The sequence below is a fragment of the Kogia breviceps genome, chromosome 5 (assembly GCF_026419965.1).
Source record: "Kogia breviceps isolate mKogBre1 chromosome 5, mKogBre1 haplotype 1, whole genome shotgun sequence".
In the NCBI taxonomy this organism is placed as follows: Eukaryota; Metazoa; Chordata; class Mammalia; order Artiodactyla; family Physeteridae; genus Kogia; species Kogia breviceps.
In genome coordinates, this window is record NC_081314.1 from 18,997,823 (window position 1) to 19,020,735 (window position 22,913).

A 22,913-nucleotide genomic window follows, 5' to 3' on the forward strand; every position below is an offset into this window, starting at 1 on the left:
TTTATCAAGGTTCTGTGCCTAGTGCTGTGGGTCCCTCCCTCATGACAGTGGGGTAGGTTGGAAAGTCTGATTCTCTGCAGAGCTCACCACCTCGTGGAGAGCCCAAGGCTGCTGGGAGTGGAAGGCCAGGACTTTGGTCAGGGGCAATGCTATGTGCTGACCTGCTCAAATCAAGAGACAACAACCCCTGTTTGCAGATGGCAGGACCTTTCTGAGGCCACTTGGAAGCTCCTCCTCAATGCCAGGACTTAAGAAACAATAAAAACAGCCTTTTGGAAATTAACAATGAGAAGAAAGCAATAAAATGAACTAAAATTGAATTAAGAACAGTGAAATTTTCATTGACTTAAGTTTTTTTTTTAACTTTTCATTATTAACTTCAATGAAAGTTTTCCTTAAAGTCATTCCCATCTTTTTGATGTTCTGACTCAATCTTTTTCTCTGCTCTGGAACAAATTTCACCTGCTAATTTCCAGTGAAACCAGCCCTTAAAAAATGGACTCGATTCAGCATATGGATCTTAACACTAAATTTTTACAGGCAGCAGTGTAATATTGTTTTAATATTTAATTTTGAGATTTACATAATATCTTTCCTCCAAAGAGCTCAATATATTGCAATATCATAAAATTCCTTTTCATATTCAAAGATTATTCTTTATGCATGCAAATACTATATTTAACCAAGGAATAATGCAAATTAGGTGATGTGTTCAGAGGAATTGGTGGGCTGGGTATTTCATGTGTGGGAAAAGTAGCATCTCTGAGTGAGTTTAATTGTCTAGGAACTTTGAAAATGCCTTAAAAATGGACAAACTATAGGGGCTTGTGATGACTGACAGAGTAGTGTCGTATTTTTAAAATAAAATTAAGTAACGGCTTGTGTCTGTGTTGTGGGCACAGTGGATGTGTTAGTATATCACATGCAGTTGGCACCACAGGCCATACATGAACTGTGCATAATATAAATGTCAAATAAAAATGCTGCTGATGCATCATGCAGGGAAGGGAAAAGTGCTGCTTCTCCAAACACATGATGAGGAAAGACAGTCAGACCCCTCAGCAGCAAGTTGAGCCTGTGTCAGGTATACAGGTTCCATTCCATCACTGCCCTCTTCATTAACCCCCTGGAACACAGATTTCACTGCTCTCCTTTCTGGTGCCTACTCCTTCCTTGAAAAGTGGCCAAACCAATATCTGTCATTTATCTGATCTAGATGACATCAGTCCCAAACAAAGGGACCAGGGGCCTTGGAAGGAAACAGCCTAGGGAAAAAAAAAAAAAAAAAAAAAAAGCCCACAAATTGCTGTCTGGCTCGGGACATATTCTCAGAAATTATGCTCATCTCCCAGTCCATCACATGGTTTGCAAAGTGATTTTCTCTCTTCTGTCTCATTTGCTTGTCACACAGCACTAGGAAGCAGGTGCCATTACTCCAATCTTACTGTGGAGAAAGGAGGGATCACGGCAATTCAATGAACTTGCATGAGTCATGTGAGGAGCAGAGAGGGGCCAACCCCACGTCTCCCCTCCCCACTGCACAGCTGCCACCATGAGCCCAGAAGTCAGGGAAGGTGACTGCCCCGAGGGGGCATGAGATGGTACCACACAGCACACACACCATTCAAGCCTGGGTAGGTCAGACTAGCCCTCTGAATCAGAGGCGGCAAGCCACAGCCAAAAGGCCAAATCCAGAACTGGATTTGTCTGGCTCTCAAGCATTTTAAAATTTTCTAATTAGTTGTCAACATTTTGAATCTGGATTTTCAGCTTATCACATCTGGCAGCGCTGGCTATGACACCACTTGCTGGAGCTTAGTAGGGGCCGCCCTGCTCTTCTCTTCAACTCCCTATACTCCCCACCCCTCCCTCTTGTCTGACTCCTGGCCCCGTGTTGCTCCTCTCCATTACCTGCCTGGCCTCATGGGTCTTTGAGTGTGTTCTCTCTGGCTCAGGTGCCCCCAAATTTACTGACTTTATTTTACCACACTACAAGTTGAGCTCATAGATGTGCTGGTCTGATTTGTCTTATTTATTTTTTCCAAGATTTCCTCTGAGGTTGTCTTCCCCAACTCTGACACTCAGAGTCTAGTTGGCAGAAAAGAGAAGTAAAGTTTGTCATTCACTTTAATTCTCTCTGACAGCCAGATGATCCGGCCATCAGTCTGAACCTGGGGCCAGGCGCCGGAGAGTGACTGCAGAAGTTAGTGGTGATAACAGCCTCTCTGCAGATCGCTTGGCCACTGGAACAGAGAGAGAGTTCCACCTGATCTGGTTTATTTTAAACTCAAGGCAGCTGTATTCAGCGCAAGGCTGCATCCCTAAAGACCTCACGTAAATCTGAGCTTGCATAATTCATGACCAACCCTGACCAAAGGTGATGGACATTTTTTTGACATCTAAAGTGGCCCAGCTATGTGGCAATAGCTTAGAGGGAGCTTACAACCTACACAGCTCACCATAATGCAACTTTTGATCAGTCTGAGGATACAAATGGCCACGAACCTGAGTATGAAACCCAGAAACATCATTTGCTGGCTGTGAGATGCTGAGCAAATTCCAAAAGCATTCTGACCTCGATTTCTTCATATGACCCACATCATTTTTGTAAAGACCTTGGTAGGGGCTTGGCACACTGGAGGTGCTCAAAAATGGTAGTCCTCTGCCTCAGCCTATGGGCTGCGTGAGAATCCCATCCTGATACTCTCCGGGTGATACAAGATCCTTGAGTCGTCTGACTATATACTTGACTGGGGTCATCACAGAAGGAGATGAAGGCTCGCTGGATCTCAGGATGCCATAGACCCTTTGGTGTCCCCCAGTCATGCTGCTTCCGAGGGAAGAACTATACCTAATATGTATCCAATGGACCAAAAGATGACTACAAAATCTCCTTAGATCAAAACCCTTGGGTCAAGAGAAGCCTACCGGCTTTGTGACCACCTAGAGGGGTGGGAGGGAGATGCAAGAGGGAGGGGATATGGGGATATATGTATATGTATAGCTGATTCACTTTGTTATAAAGCAGAAACTAACACACTATTGTAAAGCAATTATACTCCAATAAAGATGTTAAAAAAAAAGAAAGAAAGAAAGAAAGAGAAGCCTACTGGTGACTTTCTCTGATAGACTGATACCCACCATGACTCTTTTGTCGGGTAGCTAAATCAGCTAAGATGAGCTGCCTGCCTCCACTGGGCAGGGCTCATGAGAGCAACACGATGCAGCACCAAAGTGGCACATCTGGGCAGCCCCAAGGAAGAAGAGCATGACAATCCTGCCTCTACTGGACAGTAAGAATGGCACACCCAGCCACAGATGCCGTCCATAGCTCCTAAACAAAGGAGGAACAAGCCCAGAGCAGTGAGCAGCCCCACAAGATAGATTCTCATGTTCAGATCAAGCCCAAAGCCCTTGGCAGACAACTCATCCAAACACTTCTCTCATGTGACCCTGATATCCATTGTCAGGATCCAATTCACCTTGGAACAACTTGTACCCCTCAACAGACACACGCCTATCTCCCATTTCCATCCAGAGGCAGAGGGAAGCCTTTCATGGCTCAGCGTCACAGAGAAAATTGTGGAAGGGTAATCAACCTGCACACTGAGATGCCATCCACTCAGCCAGATGGCACTGGCTGTCTCTGAATAACCCCTTTGTGCTTGGAGGCTATGATATGGGGAGCCCAGAGGGACTGCCCACCTTTTAGGGCAGGAAACAGAAGAGAGAAACAGAATGGATGGCCTGCTGACCCTCCTTCTAATCCCAGATTTCCCAAGCCCTTCAAGTCTCTGCTTCCTTATAGGAAAAATGGGAACAATAATGTGCAAGTCACAGGGTAATTATGAAGATCAAATGAGTCTGTAGATTCCAAAATTGTTTGTCAACTCAAAAGAGACACAAACTATGAGTAATAACTATTACTCAATCAGGACCCACTCAATAGTCCCCCCACCATTTCAGTTTGGGCTGTTCCAGGCAGGGAATAGATACTCAGTAAACACTTAGCAGTTGATTTAATGATTGATTCCAGGACGGCTCTTGGTCAAATTCCTTACCTGCCATCTACCTACTCATGACCCAAACAGTAGGACAAATGTGGCCACAGGTACTGACAAGGGTCGCACCATACCTGGAGGTCAGAGGGGGGAGGCTGACCTGGATCTTGCCCAGAGTGGAAGAGCCCAGGGCTGCTCTGGAAAGCGGACAGGCATATCATGACTTCTTGGTGATACAGGGGTTCATTCACCTTGTCTCTTAATGGATCTGAGTGAGTCACTAGGGATTTTATGATGCCTGTTATTTAGTCTCTCTTTCATCCCTTATAAAATCTGGCTCTTCCATTCATGTTTCTAAATTCTTCTTGCCGAGGTACAAGCTCGAGTGTTTATTTTGAAAGTTCTCATCTTTTTAAACAAATATCTGTTTGTGGAAAGTAATTTGCATTCACATGTGCACTCACCAAACAGCACCGTGTTCCTCAGAGCCCCACAGCCCACGGATGAGAAACCACTGGTTAACTTGACCTTGATTTTATAATAACCATATGCCACCAAGAAGCAGTTACAACCTTACCTCGTTGATTGTAAACTTTCTGACACCCGAATTCCAGAATTCCCAAAGAGAAATCATAGATTGGACAGTGACAATGGGGCCGGGACTACAAAATCAGGGAAGGTGAAGAATAAAGGGCCCATGAGAGGGCGAACAAAGGGCATGAGAAATGGTCCTGGAGGGGCCAACGGGTAAGGACAAAAATAAATATTTTGAATGTTGGTAACGCAGGGTCCCTTGTAGAAGCCCTGGTCCCTCAGCTCCACGGCAGCCTGAGAAGGTGCAGATGGCAAGACAAGCAGATGGGCAGGTTCGGGAATAGCAGGGTAAGGGAAGGGAGGGGCAGGAATCAAAGCAAACCAATATAAGTGGCAGGTTTGTTCACACATGCTTAGAGAGAGGGAAAAGACAGCCAAGCCCAGCGTAACATGACAGACTGGAAGGATTATTATTCCCAGAAGCTGGGACACTAAAATATTTCAGCCAGTTTTCTGCCTTAAACTCTCCAAGGGAAATACTGCTAACAAAGGCTGCTCATGTTATGTGCTCATCATGATGCAGAAATTACCGTTCTCTTCTCTTTGAGTAAGACGGGCTGTCACAACCTTTGTCTCCATGGCACTGGGGCTGTGGTCACCAGCTGGAGGCTTCCACACTTCCACTCTTATTTTCTCACTACACACGTATGCATGTAAACCCGTGACCATACGCATACATACAAACACGCACACACGAACACACACACGCTCACAGCCACAACGCAGCCATCTGGATAGCCATGCTCTCCGACGACACCTTTTTTTCTTCTCAGTTCTGACAGCTTAAACCCAAGAATCATCTGCCATCAGAGATGCCTGGTATTAAAAGAGGTAGAAGGAGTCTCAGGATGGGGAGATGAGAAGTAGGAAAGGATGGAGAAGAATAGAAGAGGTCAAGAATTGGGGGCCGTGTGGAGGGAGAGAGAGCAAAGACAAATGCTCGGTTCCTGCTATTCCACTAACAAGATGTCCTTTTAGAATTTGTTGATTGAGAAAAATCTATAATTCCAAGTAAGATCATGGTCCACTGCCCACGATCCCCATCGTTGTCTATAGACGTGATCTTCATGTCCCCTCTGCAGCCTTGCACCTTCCCTCCAGGGGGGAGATTGCTCATTTCTCTCTAGCTCCTTTGGTATTTACTGCATGTTTACAGCACACAATACTTAGAATATACCACCTTGCAGCTCTGTACTTTGTGTCTATGTCCTGGAAATTCTTCAGTTATTGAGTTTCATGGGAGGAGCAATGGTGTCCAAGTATCATTGTATCCCTCACAGTGTCTAATCCATAGCTTGGCACACAGTAGATGCTGAATAACTGTCTCAATAATTGAGTGAATAAATAAATAAATGAGTGAGTGCATGAATGGACTGGTTAAATGGATATAAAAAGAAATGGATTGTTGCAAGAGGTGTGAAAAGTAATAAAAGGAAAAGGTCAGAAGAGCAAAAGATGCAGACATAAAGAGAAGAGAAGAAAATGCGTTCTGAACTATGCATGCCACAGGGATGCACCAGCCATCAGGAGTGATCCACTGCCAACTATCTGAAGTCTCTATAACAGTGTAGCATTCATCTGACCAAGCTGTAAAGGAGAACGTACTGTTGAATTACATGGGTTTAATTGAAAAACAATCTATGAAGGCAGTACTGACTATCACCTGATTTTGGGGAAGCTTCTTTCACTAGGTTGGCTAATAAAGCGGCACTGGTGTTCTCAAGATCGTGCAGTGCTTCTGCCCATATCCACCCACCTCCCCATCCATCCATCTGTCCATCCATCCTTCCAAGGACATTCGTTGAGCCCCAGCTGGATGCAGAGCACTGGGTCTCACTCTGGCTTGGATGTACATCTTCGCTTTTGAACTGGGCACAAGAAAACCCCTCAGAATCCAGTTCATTCTCAGAGGTGAAACACTACAGCCTTTTCCTCCATGGTCACAAATGCCCATCGCCTGATACCTTCACTCCTGGGAGGAGGCCTGAGGGCAGACTAATGGGATATGTGTGGCCGAAGCTTTGTTCCTGCACGGAAGTGGCAAAGAGCCAGCCCCACAGACAGACAGACAGGAGCACAGACGCCTGCAGACTTACCAGCTTGGTTTGTGGTGATGTTGACGGAGACGTGCTGTGGGGGGAAGGGACTTTTGCTGGAGACCCCATTGACGGCCTGGATGTCAAAGGTGTAGGGGGTGTGGGCCCACAGGCTGCTGATGGAGACACGGCACTCAGTCAGGCCCAGCTGCCTGGGCACGAACTCCACGTTGTCATCGCAGCGGGAGCAGCTCCGGCGGTCTGCCCGGCACTTCTTACAGATGATGTTGTAGGTGACGTCATCCCGCCCACCCGTCTCCCGAGGAGGGTGCCACTCCAGAATGATGGATGTCTCATTGACAATGGATATGACATTGCGGGGACCCGATGGCACACCTATAGGGAGACAACGAAAGGACAGTGAGGTTGGGTAGAAGTTTCCCCAGCATCTCTCCATCCGTCTTTGGTGTGTTCCTACTCCCATCACATACACACATCCCCTCACCTCCCTCAACCCCAGATCTCCATGCCTCAATCCATTCTGAGAAAAAATGACAGACAGAGATGATAACCTGTCTCCCACTCCCCTTTTAGCCATCCCCACTGGGGTTTTCCTTCTTTGAATCATGTGTGCCAAGGGGGAGGACGATGGAGGACTTGGGTACAAGCCCTTCTGTTCTCAGGACCAAGCTGCATCCTCCAGACAGCTTTAGCAGCAGTAACATGTATGTATATTGGACACTTATTGGATTCCTTGTCTTCTCTTTTTGTGTGTGTGTGTGTGTGTGTGTGTGTGGTATGCGGGCCTCTCACTGTTGTGGCCTCTCCCATTGTGGAGCACAGGCTCCGGACGTGCAGGCTCAGCGGCCATGGCTCATGGGCCCAGCCGCTCCGCGGCACATGGGATCTTCCCAGACCAGGGCACGAAACTGTGTCCCCTGAATCGGCAGGCAGATTCTCAACCACTGCGCCACCAGGGAAGCCCCATTGTCTTTTCTTAATTGGTGTAGAACTCAAGGGTTGAGGGATAGGAGTGACCCCTCATAAGACCCAACATATCCAGGCATCCTGCATAAAATCTCATACAATCTGGGATCTATGTGGTGTGTGCATGGCATTGGGAGTGTTTTTCTGTAGGATGGGCTGCCAGAAAACCTGGAGGGATGAACATTCACATTGCACAAGTTTTGGTGCATGAAGTCAGGAAATTCACACAGCCACCATTTTTGACCCCATGACACTAGAAGAGCACAGGGGTTTGTCCCAGACACTCTGCTATCTACTTTGCATGCATTTAACACACACCCCCAAAGAACGCTATTGGGAAGGTACAATAATTAACTCAATTTTATTGAAAGGGAAACTAATGCTGAGAATGGGGACTGGCTATAGATCATGTGGTCTATGAGAACTAAAATTGGCATGGACACCACCTCTGCCTGATTCCAAAGCTCACATTCTTAACTATAGCCGTGTGCTGCCTGTTAGTGAAACTATCTTTTCCTACTAAGGGAAGAGCTGGCCTTACACTGATATGACACTCCAAGAGTTGACAGTCAAATCTATAAATGGACAACAGGAGATTTGAACAGACTGCCTCTCCTACAAATCAGCCAGGCTCACAGGGACTCAAGGAGGGCAGCCTCTTCCCTCTGGACTGTTCTGCCTATGGCTGCTGGTCACACTCTGGCAAAGGCTGAAATGCCTTGTTGCAAAACTCTAGAAAGCCTGGTCCCTAGTAAGAGGGCAAAAATGCTGCCGAATGAATGGCCAGCCGCAGTCCTGAGCATTTGGAGATTAAGTTGGAGAATCTCCTGCCCAAGAACAGAGCAGATCACAGCCTCTGGCTCCCAGGCTGAGCTCTGCTTATCCTCAGTATCCACCTGATGGAAATGGATCCCTCCTGGAAGCACCACCCCTCCGAATGGTGGGCCAGCTGGAGCCACCGCTCTGGATAGTAATGCTTTCAGAATTCACGCACGTGACTGTCGCCAGCTGAACGAAGACATGTATGGCAATTCATGCTGGAGACAGGAATCAAATGCCAACACACAGAATGAGGAAATAACAACAGGGTCGGGGGGCACCAGGGAAGGAGTCTGTGTTGAATCAGTCAACAGCAAGCAGCTAGAGCTGAAAGCAAATATTAAATCGGATTGTATTAAAACATGAAAGAAAATCAGTACTGTACTATATAAAGCCCATTAGGCCTGAGCTAAAGCACGACTTTCATGCATGCTTGTGACAGGGCAGGATTCGTGAAGCATTTTTACTAAAGTCTTGCAAATAGCGTTCAGGAATTCCCCACCCATATGCCCAGATATGAATATCCATCTCTTTGCGAATCAGCACACAGCTAGTACTGGGCAGGCAGTCGGGACCATGCTAAGTGGGCTTCTACAGGGTGTGACCAGCCTCATCTCACGCTGCACTAATCATTAAACGTCCATATCGGTCGGTGCCTGCCTTAGACACGCCTGTTTGCTTGGACTGATGAGACTCAGACCACAAGCTCCCAGTGGTCAATGCCATCACTGCCTGTCTCATTGTTACAGCAGACAGTCTAGCTTCAGCCACAGGCCACTGTTTCTCGTGATCATAATAATTACATTCACCAAGCGCGTGCTCTATGCCAGGCATGGGGTAAATCCTTTAACCATGTTATCTTGCTGCATCCTTATGACATCTTGAGGCTATCACTCAGAAAGCAGCCTTGGGCGGTGGAGCAGAGACAGGTACCAACAGGGAGAGTGGCCACTCACCCCTGCCACCCTTTGGAGACCTCCCCACTTCAGTTACCTCCTCTCTCCCTTGAACTTCACCTTCACCTTCTCCCCTAACTCCACCTTATACCCTTAAACATGCATAAGTCATTGCCATTTTAAAACCAAAACATGGTCACTTGGCGTTTCTTTCTCCATATTACATGTCCTCTATCTACTCTCGAGCCAAGCTTTCCCAAAGCGGAGTCACACTTATGGGTCTCCCTCTCTCCCTGCTCAGCCAACTGTAGCCTGGTTGCTCTCCCACTCCACCACCATGCCTGCCTTTTTTGGCCCGGGGGGGCTCCTACTTGAAAAATCCAGGGAACACAGTTCAGTCCTTACTTTCCTAACAGCTCCCTGTGTGGTCACCACAATGTGGGAGCCCAACACACAGTCTGTCAGCTTATCTCCTTTCCTCTGATCTTTCCCTTCCTCTATATCTCCACTGCCTCACGATGATGAGTCTTGTCAATTTTCCTGCCCTATTGCAAAGACTCCTAACAATTCTCGAACATCATTTTCCACCTCTCCTATCCATTCTCTCCTGCCAGGGTGTAAGTTCCAAACATACATGGGATCATACTGTTTTCTACTCAAACCCCAATTACTCAAAACTTCTCCCTCCTTTCCAAGTCCTTCAGGTCCCCATGCGGTCTTGCTGCTCTTGATCTCATCTTTGGCCCCTTGGACCTTAACCCTCATATTGTACCGAACAGGAAGATTCCTGTGATGTCCTGTGCACACTAAGCTCTCTTTACTTCTGCCAAGCCTTTGCATTGTGTTTTCTCCTCTGTCTGGAATTCTTTTCCTTTTACCTACCTGAGGAACTCCTGCTCACCCTCCAGATCCAGCACATTCCACCAGGAGTCATGCATTCCCCTGCTAGGCTTCCATAAGCCCATTTCTGGATGCCTAACTCAGAATCCACCACTGCACTGTGATGGGCTCTTCTTATGTGTCCTCACGGTGCTGTGGCCTCCAGGTGAACAGGGGCTGGTGGCTGGTTAGTCTCCATGATTCTTTTTTTTTTTTTTTTTTTTTATGGTATGCGGGCCTCTCACTGTTGTGGCCTCTCCCATTGCAGAGCACAGGCTTGGGACGCGCAGGCTCAGTGGCCATTGCTCACGGGCCCAGCCGCTCCGCGGCATGTGGGATCTTCCCGGACCGGGGCACGAACCCGTGTCCCCTGCATCGGTAGGCAGACTCTCAACCACCACTCCACCAGGGAAACCCCTCCATGATTCTTATGCTCAGCATTTTGCCTGGGAGAGGCCCCATTCCACCAGTTTTCAACCTCTACTCAGTGTGCAAGTCTTCAGGTCACATGTGTGCACCCCTCTCCGGCATGAGACATGATGCCCTGTGGTGGGGCTGAGGGAGGATGCAGCAGCAGCAGCAGGGAGGACCTTGCTTGTGCCCCTGAATGGTAGAGGCTCTGGTGAGATAAAGGTGGCCGTGAGGAGCTGCACCATCCCTGATCCGTTGGTGTCCATGGCAGTTGGTGGAGACCAACCCTGGTCAATACTTTCTCCACGTCTGTTCATTTGCTTCCCACTCAAGAAGAAAAGCAGTGGATTCCCAAGAAGAATTTTTCAAGTTTATTTAGAAACAGGCTTCATATGAGGCAACCACCCCTCATTCATGGCTGCGCTCCAGAGCAAATGCATCTGCGGGGCATGAACAGGGCTCTGTGGGAGCCATGGTTGCTGAGTCCAAGGCTGCATAAATCGGAATCCTTTCCTTCCAAGGAGCAGGAGAAGACATTAAGAGCCTTCCCTGGAGAGCAGACTCAGACAGCTCGGAGAACCTGCACGGTGCCTGGGCTTCCAGTGCGTACTCGTGGAAGTGGCCCGAGTCTGGGCCACAAACGATGGCTAGAACCCAATTCATTATTCATTTGTTCATCACTCACTCTTTTAATAAATACTCTTGCACTGTTCTGGGCACTTGGGAAATAGGAGAAAGCAAACCAGACAAGCTCCTTACTCCCATGGAGCTTACATGGAGAGAAAAATTGACAGGAGAAAAGGAAACACAGAGATAAAGGAGATGGCTCCAGATAAGAATAAGTGTCAGCAAATAAAGCCATCCCCAGGCTCAGATTGCCTCCCCACAATGCTTGCTCCTGTCCCTTTTCCCATGAGGCTTCCTCCAGGCCAGGCAAGCCAGGCCCAGTGTCTGGGCAGCTAAAACAATGATCGTCCCCAAGTTTGTTCTCCATTGTCCTGATGACAAGGATGCATTTCTGCAAGTAGGCAGCCTCCTCTCCTGTGGCTGAACAAAGAGTCTAACCAGAGAGCAGATTTGGCCTCCAAATAAATCTCCCTAGAGGAAGCGCTAGGGCCGTTTCCTACCCATCTAGGCTGCATCCCCTGGGTTTGGGGCCCTCCCCCTGCAGAGAGTATTTAGCCAGCACTGGGGTCCCCAGCAACATCCTCAGGAAGGAGACCAGCAAACCAAAACTTTAAAGGGGGAGTGGAGAGGGAGGCCAGAGGGAGAAGAAAATCTGCTTTCTCCGTCCTCAGAAGCCCTCGGGAAGTACACTGGCAGGGCTCAGAGCCAGGGTCTCCTTGTCTAAACTCCCTGCTCTCTCGTCCGTGTCCTCGTTTTTCTTAATTACATACAGACAGGCTTTTTGAAGCCTCTCTGATCTGTTGCCACGGTTACTACTGATGAAAGCTTCCTGCTGAAAGGGCTAGGAAAACTCAGTCCTTTTAAAGGATGGGAAAACTGCTGAGCTGTGATCCTCTGTCTGGGTGGAAGGAACAGGGTGGATTCTGGGTTGTGGAGATGGGTCTCCAGGGTCTTCCAGGATGTGCCTGAGAGGCTGGTTCAGCCTGCATGGAGCATGGATGGCACTGGGACTTCAAAGAGTTAAGCAGAAATGATCCTTCTAGAGCCATAGGGCTAGCCCAAGTATTGTCACATTGAGATAGAATCTCCTACTTCTTAATGTGTTTTGGGCCAGATGATTTTTTTTAAAGAATCGAGAGACAGGGTGGGTGGGAGAGAGTAGTTGAGTTTATTTGTAGGCATAAAGCTGGAAATAAGAGCACTCTTGGGTAATCAAAGGGAAAATCTGCTGAAGACAGGCAAGCCCCGAAAGCCAATTTCTTTATTAGGAATCTTAATAAAGCCAACATCCTGGTTTTAGAATTTAGATGTGAATTTCTGGCTGGTCCGAGGTATAGAGCAGGCAGTGTCCAGCTAACTGTGCATTGCTGCTGCCAGGGTCTGTGTCCTTGTACCCTTCCCCATGGGGAGCAGGTGAGGGTGACAATCACAGCGAGGCAATGCTCTCCTGGGAGGCTCCTTGTGCAGGCTGGAATTGAACTGCTCTGCATAAGGCCACAGGTGAGGCCATCCCTTTTGTGTGCATGACCCCTTGAAGAATCTGATGAAAGCAACAAAGATTTTCCTGAGAAAAACGAACATGTACTTGAACATACACTTGTTTCCAGAGACTCGGAGAGGTCTCTGAAACCAACCAACAAACCTCCTAAATGTTCACAGCAACAAAGTTAAAAAAATATTCTCTTGTTGGCAAACCTTAGGGATGTGAACTTCTAAGCCTTAGTTTTCTCATCGGAAAAATGGTAGTTTTGAGGATTTAATGAGATAGTAAGTCCAAGGAGTTTAGCTATATGGTTGGTACACAGAAAAACTCAGTTAATGTCAGCTGCTATTAGTATTGGTATTGTCATTATTGGATGATCTGGTTGACCCACTTGTTGAACTAAGATTAGTCTAATTCAGCCACTTGTTCCTTGAGCAGAAACCCTGATGCCCAGACCTATGCTGACATCCATGAAGATAAGAGGAACCCATATGTTTATTAATGAGGCAAGACCCCTTACCTACAGAGTACTGGGAATTGTGGGCACATACAGTTAAGTGTCAAAGCAAATGATACAGACACAAAGAGTTACAAACGGATGTTTGAGGAATGATAAGATCAGTGAAGAACAAAATTTTTAGAGATTGTGTCTGGGCATCCTGCCTGCAATATTGGAGTTGTGATTGGGGAGAAGCACCTTGAAGGCTTTCTGCGCTAGTCTATAACCTCTAGGACACCTAACCCTTGCAAGCACATCCTAGGTAGAACCCTAGTCTTGGGTATAGGGCTGTGTCTCCAGAATGGTTCCAGCTCTTTTTACCTTCTGGGCTCAAAACCTCTGTGTACATCTATACATCTGCTTTCTGGCCTCCCCAAAGGCTGTCTGGCTTTGACCAGTATCTGGTCTTGCTTGTTCTCCTTCCTCCTGGCAGGGAAACCCCACCTTTATACTCCTACAGCAAACTGTGTTCTCTATGCAATCTTCCTTTAGGAGAAAGGGTTGAGATAGGGTTTGTGAATGAGCCAAAAAGGACATTTGATACTCAAGACTCTTGAATGCAGAAGTAGTGTTCTTATGGCTGAGAAGAGTCAAGATTGTAGTTTGGGCTTCCCTGGTGGCGCAGTGGTTGAGAGTCCACCTGCCGATGCAGGGGACACGGGTTCCTGCCCCGGTCCGGGAGGATCCCACATGCTGTGGAGCGGCTGGGCACGTGAGCCATGGCTGCTGGGCCTGCACGTCTGGAGCCTGTGCTCTGCAACAGGAGAGGCCACAACGGTGGGAAGCCCACGTACCGGAAAAAAAAAAAAAAAGATTGTAGTTTGGAAATATGTGGTTTGCACATTTTAATGTGGGTTGAGGATTAAGAAGGGAGAGAAAGGGAGATCAGAAAATAACATCAGGGTTAGGGATGGCAAAAGTAAGTGTGTTGTGAGGGGCAAGGAAGACATGTGAGGAGTGGTCCAGGACTGGTTATCAAAAGTGATAGTACTATCAGGACATCTCTTTACTCACTGCTCACTGTGACATAGCTACTTTAAGGAACCATGTCTGAGTGATTGGAAGTCTTCCTAGAGAAGAATAAAGGTCTTTGAGATTTTATAGAGAAATAGATAGGTATCAGGGAGAAGAGGCAGACATGGAAATGGGGGCTATGAAGGTCTGAAGAGGTTTTTTATAAAAGCAAAATGTGTAGGAAACTAAGTCAGGCTGGTGCTTACGCCTCAATACAGCATACAGGGCTGAAAGCAGGATGGGTTGGAGGGTAACATAAGCCAAAAAAGGGAAAGTTTGCAAATGTCAGAAAGCCTGTAGAGTTACCAAATAAACATGAGGTCAACTTCATGTTCAGCTGTGGTTCCTTCTTTGGTAACTTGTTCATTGAAAACAATGTCAAAACAAAAAACGTCTCTTTATTCTGTCTGGCTGCCACGTGTAGCTTTGACACTCTTCAGACTAAGTTCAGCCCTCCCTTTCTCTCTTTCTCTCCATTTCTCTTTTCCTCCTGAGGCACCAATTCCTCTTCCACCATTCCTTCACTTGGTGTAGACTTCCTGAGAGAGATTGGACAAGAGTGACCACTATGCTAGAGGAAAGGGTTGTGATGTGGTATGTCATGCAGGTTCAGCACCTTGGAGAGGGACATGAGCCTGAGCACTCCCACTTTCACTGGGGTTCCCTGGATGGCAGTGGGCAGTTCCCAAAGATTCTCTGTCAGGCACCAATAACACCACAAGAACAAACGTCTTTGAGAACAGGGGTTGTAAAGTTTTGTCATTAAGGGGGTGCGGTGTATGACTACTTGAGGCCATATCAGGAAACCAAGAGTAAGTTATCAGGGACCTGGTGGAAAGCAGTGGCATCAAATGAACAGACTGCTGAGGCACCCTCGATTCAATAGTGGAAGCTTAGAGGGGCTTGGGATCTCTGGGAAAAAACTGACCAAGCATTATCTATAATTTGTGAGGGATGAACACCAGACAATTTGAACACTGTTTTGCTCAATGTGAAGATGGTAGTGTCTGAAGTCCTGAGGTGTCTTTTCCAAAGAGGGAGCTGTGCTGGGGGCCTGAGGCACAGGACTGGAAAACTGAGTCATGTCTGTCCCTTTGCAAGCTCAGGTACACTGGTTACTCCCCTCAAAATGTAGGCTGTCCCCCCTGGAGAAAGGAGGAGAGGACATTGAAACCTGGAGCAGTCATGTTACTTTACTTTTCCTAACTGCCCTGGGATCTCAACGTTCCCAGAGACAACTTTATGTCACCTTTTGAACCAGTTTAAAATGAACCCCAGGGACATAGTCTTTCTGGGGATAGACACCTGTGCCATCTGCATGGATGTCGGGATGACAAGGCTTTGATTTGGTGGAACTCGTTTGCTTCATGCCACTGAGTGAGTGAGTAATTTTGGTAGTTTGCCTAGAATAGATTTCTACAAAGATCATCTGAAAGATCAGAGAGATGGCTGTGGTTTCGTTTTCAGTGGAGTTCTATATGGAATTGTGAATTTCATTTTAACAACAAACCCTCTATGCAAAGTACTATCATAGGCATCTTGGTACATAACTTAATGAAATCTCATTTTCCCAACATCCCATGAGGTAGGAACTATTATCCCCATTTTACATATAAGGAAACTGTAGCTCAGAGCCATTAAATAACTTGCCTAAATCATGTGGTGGGTGAATGCTGGAATCAAGACTTGAGTACAGGCTTGAGTGGTTCCAAACTGCACTCTTAATAACCCTTCTCCCTAGGGTGGAGGCACCTAAGGGTGCAAGGTGCAAGTGTGATGCAAATGTAACCAGGTGCTGAGGGGTAGGGGGTAGGTCTCTTGTGGAGGCAGGAAGCTCTTGTTCCTGAACCATTTCAGTAGTTTCCCTATAGAAACAGGGCAACCGTTGTTCCAAGGCCTTGATGAGCACGTCTGAGTCTGTTGCTCATTAGGGTCTTGGAAACACTGGTCCTGTACTCAGGCAATTCTCCTAATCATAACAGTTAGTAATAAGAAGAAATGACTAGTCAAAACAAGGAGAGACCCCTCTGAGAGGGATTTCAGGAGCATCAAAGAACCCAGTGTTACACATTTCACCAAACACCAATGTTTATAGAAAGTAATTCTTGTTTCTCCTGCTTCTATGGAGCTAATTGTCTGGGAGAGAAGGGGGTGAGTCTCACTTTCTGGGAAAAGAGACATCCCCTCTACCTGGCCTAAGCCAAAGTCTGAGCATCTAGGTTTCCCCAGGGCTGCAGGAGCCCTTGGAGGACGGCTGAAGGCCCTGCACCCCAAGAGACAGTGTATCTCATCAGGAATGGCTGACAGTCATCTTGCATCACTGTCTGTGCAAGGGAGGGATAGAAGGTGGAATCTTCTAGTTGTGGCCCAAAGTGAGGCCAGAGAGAGGGGAGCTTGGACATAACACCCCCTGCAGATTCCCTGGGAACACTTCAAGTCAAGGAGAGCTAGCGGTCATGTCCTCTTAAAGACCTGCCCATCAAGACCTCCTTCCTGGCCCTGAAATGTGGTCTCAGAGCTTTCAGAAGTGGTGAAAGGTGCACTGGACTCACAAAGAAAATCGGGCTGAGTGCCAGCTCTGTGACTTTAGGCAGGTCACTCATGCTCTCTGAGCATAACCTTTCTTGGATTTTGACTGATCAATCCATGTGTGTTGCTGAGACCCTACAGTGTGCTAAGCCCCGTATATAAGATTATGGTATGAAAAATTCCCTGGCGTCTACCCTGAGGAGCTCAAAGTCTGCAGGGGAGGTGGGCACCTACACAGCTGTCACACATGCCACTGACTGACAAGACTGGTGGAGACGCATCCCTGGGCCTGGAGAGGGCCAGGCATCATGCTGCGGGGTCATGCAGGGTCCCTGCCTTCTTCCCACTTATGGGAGAATCAAATGGCAGAATATATGTTGAAGCCATAGTGTATCTTAGTAAGCTCCACATGCATTAAAGACTATTCAGTATAGTTACCCAGGAATCCCTGCCTATCCATCCACCTTCCAGCAGAGAAAGAGTGACCACGTGCACACCTGTACAGTGAATAAAAGACACTGTCCAGAACATTTGACCTGAAGGCCCTCTGAAGACATCTTCCTGCCTAGGGCTTTTGAGGCCCCAGGCAGATCTTCTCTATGGGATCTACCAGGCTTCTATACAGGGCTCCCACCCCAGACTGGTATTCTTTCTCTGCAGGATTCAGGTAGTCCCTCAGAGAAAGAATCCTCATAGGTCATCCTGCTGAAAGATCCATACACTAGGTCACAACCTGTCAAGCAGGCTCTAAGGTGTTTGCTGCCACCAGAGGCAACAGTATAAGCCAGTCAGATTCTTCTTAAAGTCAAAGGACTTTGGGACACACTTCAGTCTTTGGCACAACAGAAGGATAGACCGTTCTTGGGCAGGGTCTCCCACAGAGCAACTTGTTTTGGAATATCATTCTTACTTGATGCAAACTCAAACCCTGAATCACCCCCATACAACTCATTTGATTTAGCATGTCCTGACTCAACCCAGAGCTTGGTAATTTCCCCCAGGCTAGTGACAATGAGATCAAGAAAGAAATCTAGAACAAGGAAACTGATGCTATGTGTCTTGAGGTACAGTTGGCAGCCACTGGACCAAGGCCTGTCAAGGATGAGGGTCACACACTTGATGGAAGGTTTGCAGGTAAAGCATCTCAACTCCCCTGAACTCCTCTCGGCACACAGCCTATTCTGAACTCTCAGGTACTAGGTACTAAAGAGAGAAGGGCGAGGATCTTCCAAGGTAATTCTTAAAAGAAGATAACCATCTGGGCCAGACTGGAGAAGCCCCTATGGCATGCGGGGGTGGTAGCTGGGATAAGGTCTCAAGGCTACTGCAGGATCAGCAGTCCTCTCTCTCCACCATCCGCAGAAAGAGTGTGGGGCCCATAAAGGACTCCTGCATCTCCACAGTTCTTCACAAATGACAAAAAGCCCCTCACTGCGTGGCAGAACTTTTCCAGTTGTTACAATTATCCATCTTTTTTAGAGGCTGTATAACAGAATGGCATCAAGACAACAGCTGGGAAAAGACTATGGGTTGCATAGTAATGGATTATTCATTTAATTTTCCCTGGGAATACACAGAAGAGTCTCCCAGCACTGTTGTATGTGGTTCTAAAAGAGACTTGTACTGTCTCTTTCCAGGTGTACAGAAAAGGCCCAGAATCCAAAGATAACAATTCAAGGTTAAGGGAACAAAAAGAGAAATTGAAAAAGGCAGGTATACCTCCCAGAAAGGTTCGGGTCATCCAAAAGCAAGTTCTGATTCTGACACTTCATAGATATACTCATTCTTGGCATGGGAAGGAGCCTTGGAGGTCGGAGTGTGTCCCTGGTGGTGAATGCCCTCTACAGTCCCTATCTGGTTGGCCAGCCTCTGTTTGATTCCTCTAGTGATGGGAAGCTCACTACTCCCACCACCAGGAAGTCATCTGCTAACAATAATCATAACCTCTTTGAAAATACAATGAAAAAAGTTACCTATTCTCAATACCACAAAACCCATAAAATATGTAGAATTAAATCTCACAAGACCTGTGTAACACTTGTATGGAGACAACTATAAAACTTTACTTAAGGGCACAAAAGAAGACTTGAACGCATGCTCCTGGATGAAGAGATGCATATCATAAAGATGACAGTCATCTCCAAAGTAATCCCTCTAGTCAATGCTATCCCAATCAATGTAATAGGATTGATTAATGAGCTGTGCCAAGCTGATTTCAAAGCTCATCTTGAAGATAAAAATGTTTCAGAATTGGCAAGATATTTTGACAATGAATAACATGTACAGACTTGGTTTACCAGTTATTGAAACATACTATAAAGCTACTATCTTTAGAACAGCTTAGAACTGGTTCCAGGAAAGACTAAACAATCAATGGGAAAGAATAAAGATAAGTCTGTACAGTCACTTAGTAGGTAATAAAAGAGTTATCTCACTAATATTTTGGACAATTCAGATGGAGCTCACAGGATGTTATTTTTTAAATAAATTTATTTATTTATTTTTGGCTGCATTGGGTCTTCATTGCTGTGTGCGGGCTTTCTCTAGTTGTGGTGAGTGGGGGCTACTCTTTGTTGCAGTGTGCAGGCTTCTCATTGTGGTGGCTTCTCTTGTTGTGGAGCACAGGCCCTAGACGCACAGGCTTCAGTAGTTGAAGCACGCAGGGTCAGTAGTTGTGGCTCACAGGCTCTAGAGCGCAGGCTCAGTAGTTGTGGTGCACAGGCTTAGTTGCTCCACGGCATGTGGGATCTTCCTTAACCAGGGCTCAAACCCACGTCCCCTGCATTGGCAGGCAGATTCTTAATCACTGCACCACCGGGGAAGCCCCGGGATGTTACTTTTAATAAGAGAAATAAGAATACCAATATCACATCTTACACAAAAATAAATTTTAGATGGAGGAAGGAGCTAAAAATAAACTCTATATAAAGATTTAAAATAAAATATGAGAGTGTCTTTATACCTTAGAGTGGGGAGGACATATACAAAACCAAGGCAAAAAGTCAAGATGCAAATCCTCCAAACCAGAAAGAAAAAGATGGTCAGGTATGAGCTCAAAAATTAAAAACCTCGATAATGCCAACAAATGCACTTATAAATAGAGTTAAAAATAAGTACAGGGCTGGGGGGCAAGATGTCACATATAATTAATAGGCATCTAGAAATCAATTTTTAAAAATAGAAAAAGGGCAAATGTTATAAACAGTTCCCAGAAGACAAAATAAACTGGTCAATAAACATATGAAAAGCAAACACTAATTTATAATGAGGGAAATACCATCAAAATTACTAGGAGGTTAGTCAAATTGGCAAAAGCCAGAAGTCTTGATAACACTGGGCCTGCCAGTGGGGAAGCAAGATGTACACCACTGGTAGGCGTGTCATTTGGTCGAGTCTTCTGGGGAAGCACTTTGGTGGTATTGACTGGCTTTCTGAGTGTGTGTGCCCAGTAACCCAGCAATTCTATTTCTAGGTGAATTTCCTCCACAAATACAGGCTTATGTGTCCCCAAGGTATATCTGAGCGTTTTCATGGCAGTATTGTTCGTATTAGTGAAACACTGTGTTGGCCTAAATGCCCACCTATGGGGAACTGTATAACACAGCAGAGGTTGCTCTTCCTCCCCCTCCCCCCATCCCCCTGCTCCCCCCTCTGCCATCTCCCCTCCACCACCACCCCAACTCTCCTCTCTTCCCCGGTCTCACTGAAGACACATTTCCCAGCCACTTCCACGGAGATCACAGGACGAATCTTGACCGATGAAATGCAATCCTTCACCGTCTCAAGCAGGCATCAGCATTACTGTGTAGTCGGGCCAGCTCAGAGCCAACAGTCTTTCTTCCTGACGGACGCAGCCCAGCACTGCGGGTAGGGAGCCCTGAACCCGTCAGGTCCGGGCAGAAATCGGGCCCTGACACTCACGAATGTGTGAGCTAGGGTACTAGCCTTGCCGGGGCTCAGTTCTCTCATCTATAAATTAGGAATAACAGAGGTAGCTATCTTATATCCTGTGAGGTTAATTGAGAAAGTCCATGTCAGGTGCTTAATCAGCACCAGCTGTTAGGTTAGGCTTACTGTTTGGCACTTATGTTCCTGATCCAGTCGGTTGTGGCTTGTGTCGGGGAGCACCAGGCACACAGCACTTGGGGTCCACTCAGAAGAGGCCTCTGCCCTCGGCCGTGGTGGTGCACAGCCTTCCCCATGCAGGGAGAGCAGGTACGGGCATGGCTAACCTCATCAGAGCTGCCTACAGCCCTGGAAGGACCAGGAAGCCCTGGTCCTTCCACAGTTGACAGGCACTAGCAAAGTTTGCCCTTTGCTCACAGGGAGAGTGAAGTCTCACCTCATAAGCAAGTTCCCCTGTGCTGGCCAGCAAACAGCATCCTCTCTGGAGTAACAGAGTTGCTCTCCATCTCTGTTCACTGAGCACGGACAGGGCTCGGTGGTGACCATGGCTTTCCATGGCCCACCTGCCCTCCAGGCTCCCGATCACCCACCAACAGAGGCAGCCTGCACCAAGCCACATCTCACTGCACAGCTGTCATGCCGGCCTCACTCCACGCTGCAAGGTGGAGCTTCCTTTATTGCCATTTCCAAGATGAACAGAGCTCGTGAGATGAGCCCCAGAGGGGCTGCTCAAAAGGCCACCTTGGGCATCTCTTGGCAAGTCTAAGCCCACGGTCACGAGAGGCGGGGCGGGGGGAAGACACACACCAACACTACCATTACCCCAACCTTCTCTCTACAGAATGGGGAGGGAGGACAGAGCAATCTCTGTGTCCAAGTGGCTTTTGGCCCTCTACCCATCAACCCCTGAGACAAGCCCCCCTTCTTAAAGTGGTTTCAGAGTCAGAGCACCTTGATTGAGTGGGGCAGAGGTGGTCTCTGGCACAAGCTGGACGGAATCCTGGTCCTTCCACAGTGGACTTCAGACTGCAGCCTGCTCTCTCTCTGCAAAGTCATCCGTGATCATTTACCCACTGGGGAGTCCAGACTTTTAGCCCATAGCCAATCCTCTGTCATAACAGTTCTCAGTTGTCTGGCTCCAACTGTACACTTTACAGCTAGTTGTGTGGAAAGTTTCTCAGAAGACCAACACAAAGTTTCAAAATAAATTACTCTAAAATGCTATTGTCCTGGTCCGATGCCACACATAATTCAGACAGCATGGACATTCCCACACTGACTATGAGACTCATTTCTTTCCGCTTCACCCAACCTCCCGCACAATTCAGAAGGCATCACCAGTACCTCTTTGTACACTTCCAGTTGGGAGCAGATCACTAATCACTCAGGGGCTTCACTTTCTTGGACAGTGTTCAGAATCTTCCCTTAGACTAAGTTGAAAGTGGCTTCCTTCTAAATCTCTGATGAGAGTCAAAGATACCTGGGGCTCTTGGTGTTTGTCACACCCAAGGGAAGCCATCAGGGACATCTGTGGGTCTCTGGCTCTAACTGCCTTGCTGCATTCACATGTTTTAGCCAACTGGGGCATACAGAAGATCACAGTTCTGGCCTGGGAAAGGGTTGGCTAGTGCCAGGTTTCCAATATGGCAGCTGGAGGTCCAGAGAATGAAAACAGGGGTGGAGCCAGTGATCCCACCCAGTGTAATGTAGTTTGAGGGTAGGTTCTGAGCCCAGTCCCTGGACAGGGTCAATGATCCATAACAGAGAGGCGCAGTGGGTCCATATCAGTTCCAGGACTGATTGGCAGTGGTGATTTTGAAAGGTGATTGCAAAGAAGAAACTGGCTGGAGGGCTAGGAGGGAGTCCCAGACCTGACTCCCTCCCTATGGGACTTGGGCTTGGCCTCTGGTGTTGGAACTGGATCGGGATAAGATTCTGGGTTACATGGATGGAAGAAGGCAGACTAGGGGAACCAGGACCTTAGTCACAGCTGGGGACCACCTATGAGGAGCTGGGGACCAAGGTGGTCTGCACAGGTAACACACGGATTTGTGGTCACATCGTGATGGGGTGGAGATGGGAGTGATGGTGTGAGATTCCAGCCAACCTAGGATGACTCTCCAGGAGCAACTGCCCTAAGATGCCCATTTCCCCCACACTTTTTTTTTCTGTTCTTATTTTGGACCGTGCAATTCAGATATGACTCAAACCTTATTCATAACGACCGAAACA

At 47.2% G+C, this 22,913-nt stretch overlaps 1 protein-coding gene across 1 annotated transcript in view; it reads right to left on the minus strand.

Moving 5' to 3' along the window:
• EPHB1 (EPH receptor B1) overlaps window positions 1-22,913 on the minus strand; it is a 431,481-nt gene that overhangs the window by 110,067 nt on the left and 298,501 nt on the right. The window contains exon 5 of the mRNA XM_059064129.2: window positions 6,692-7,027. Coding sequence (XP_058920112.1) covers window positions 6,692-7,027 — 336 coding nt within the window. The remainder of the gene's footprint in view (window positions 1-6,691; window positions 7,028-22,913) is intronic.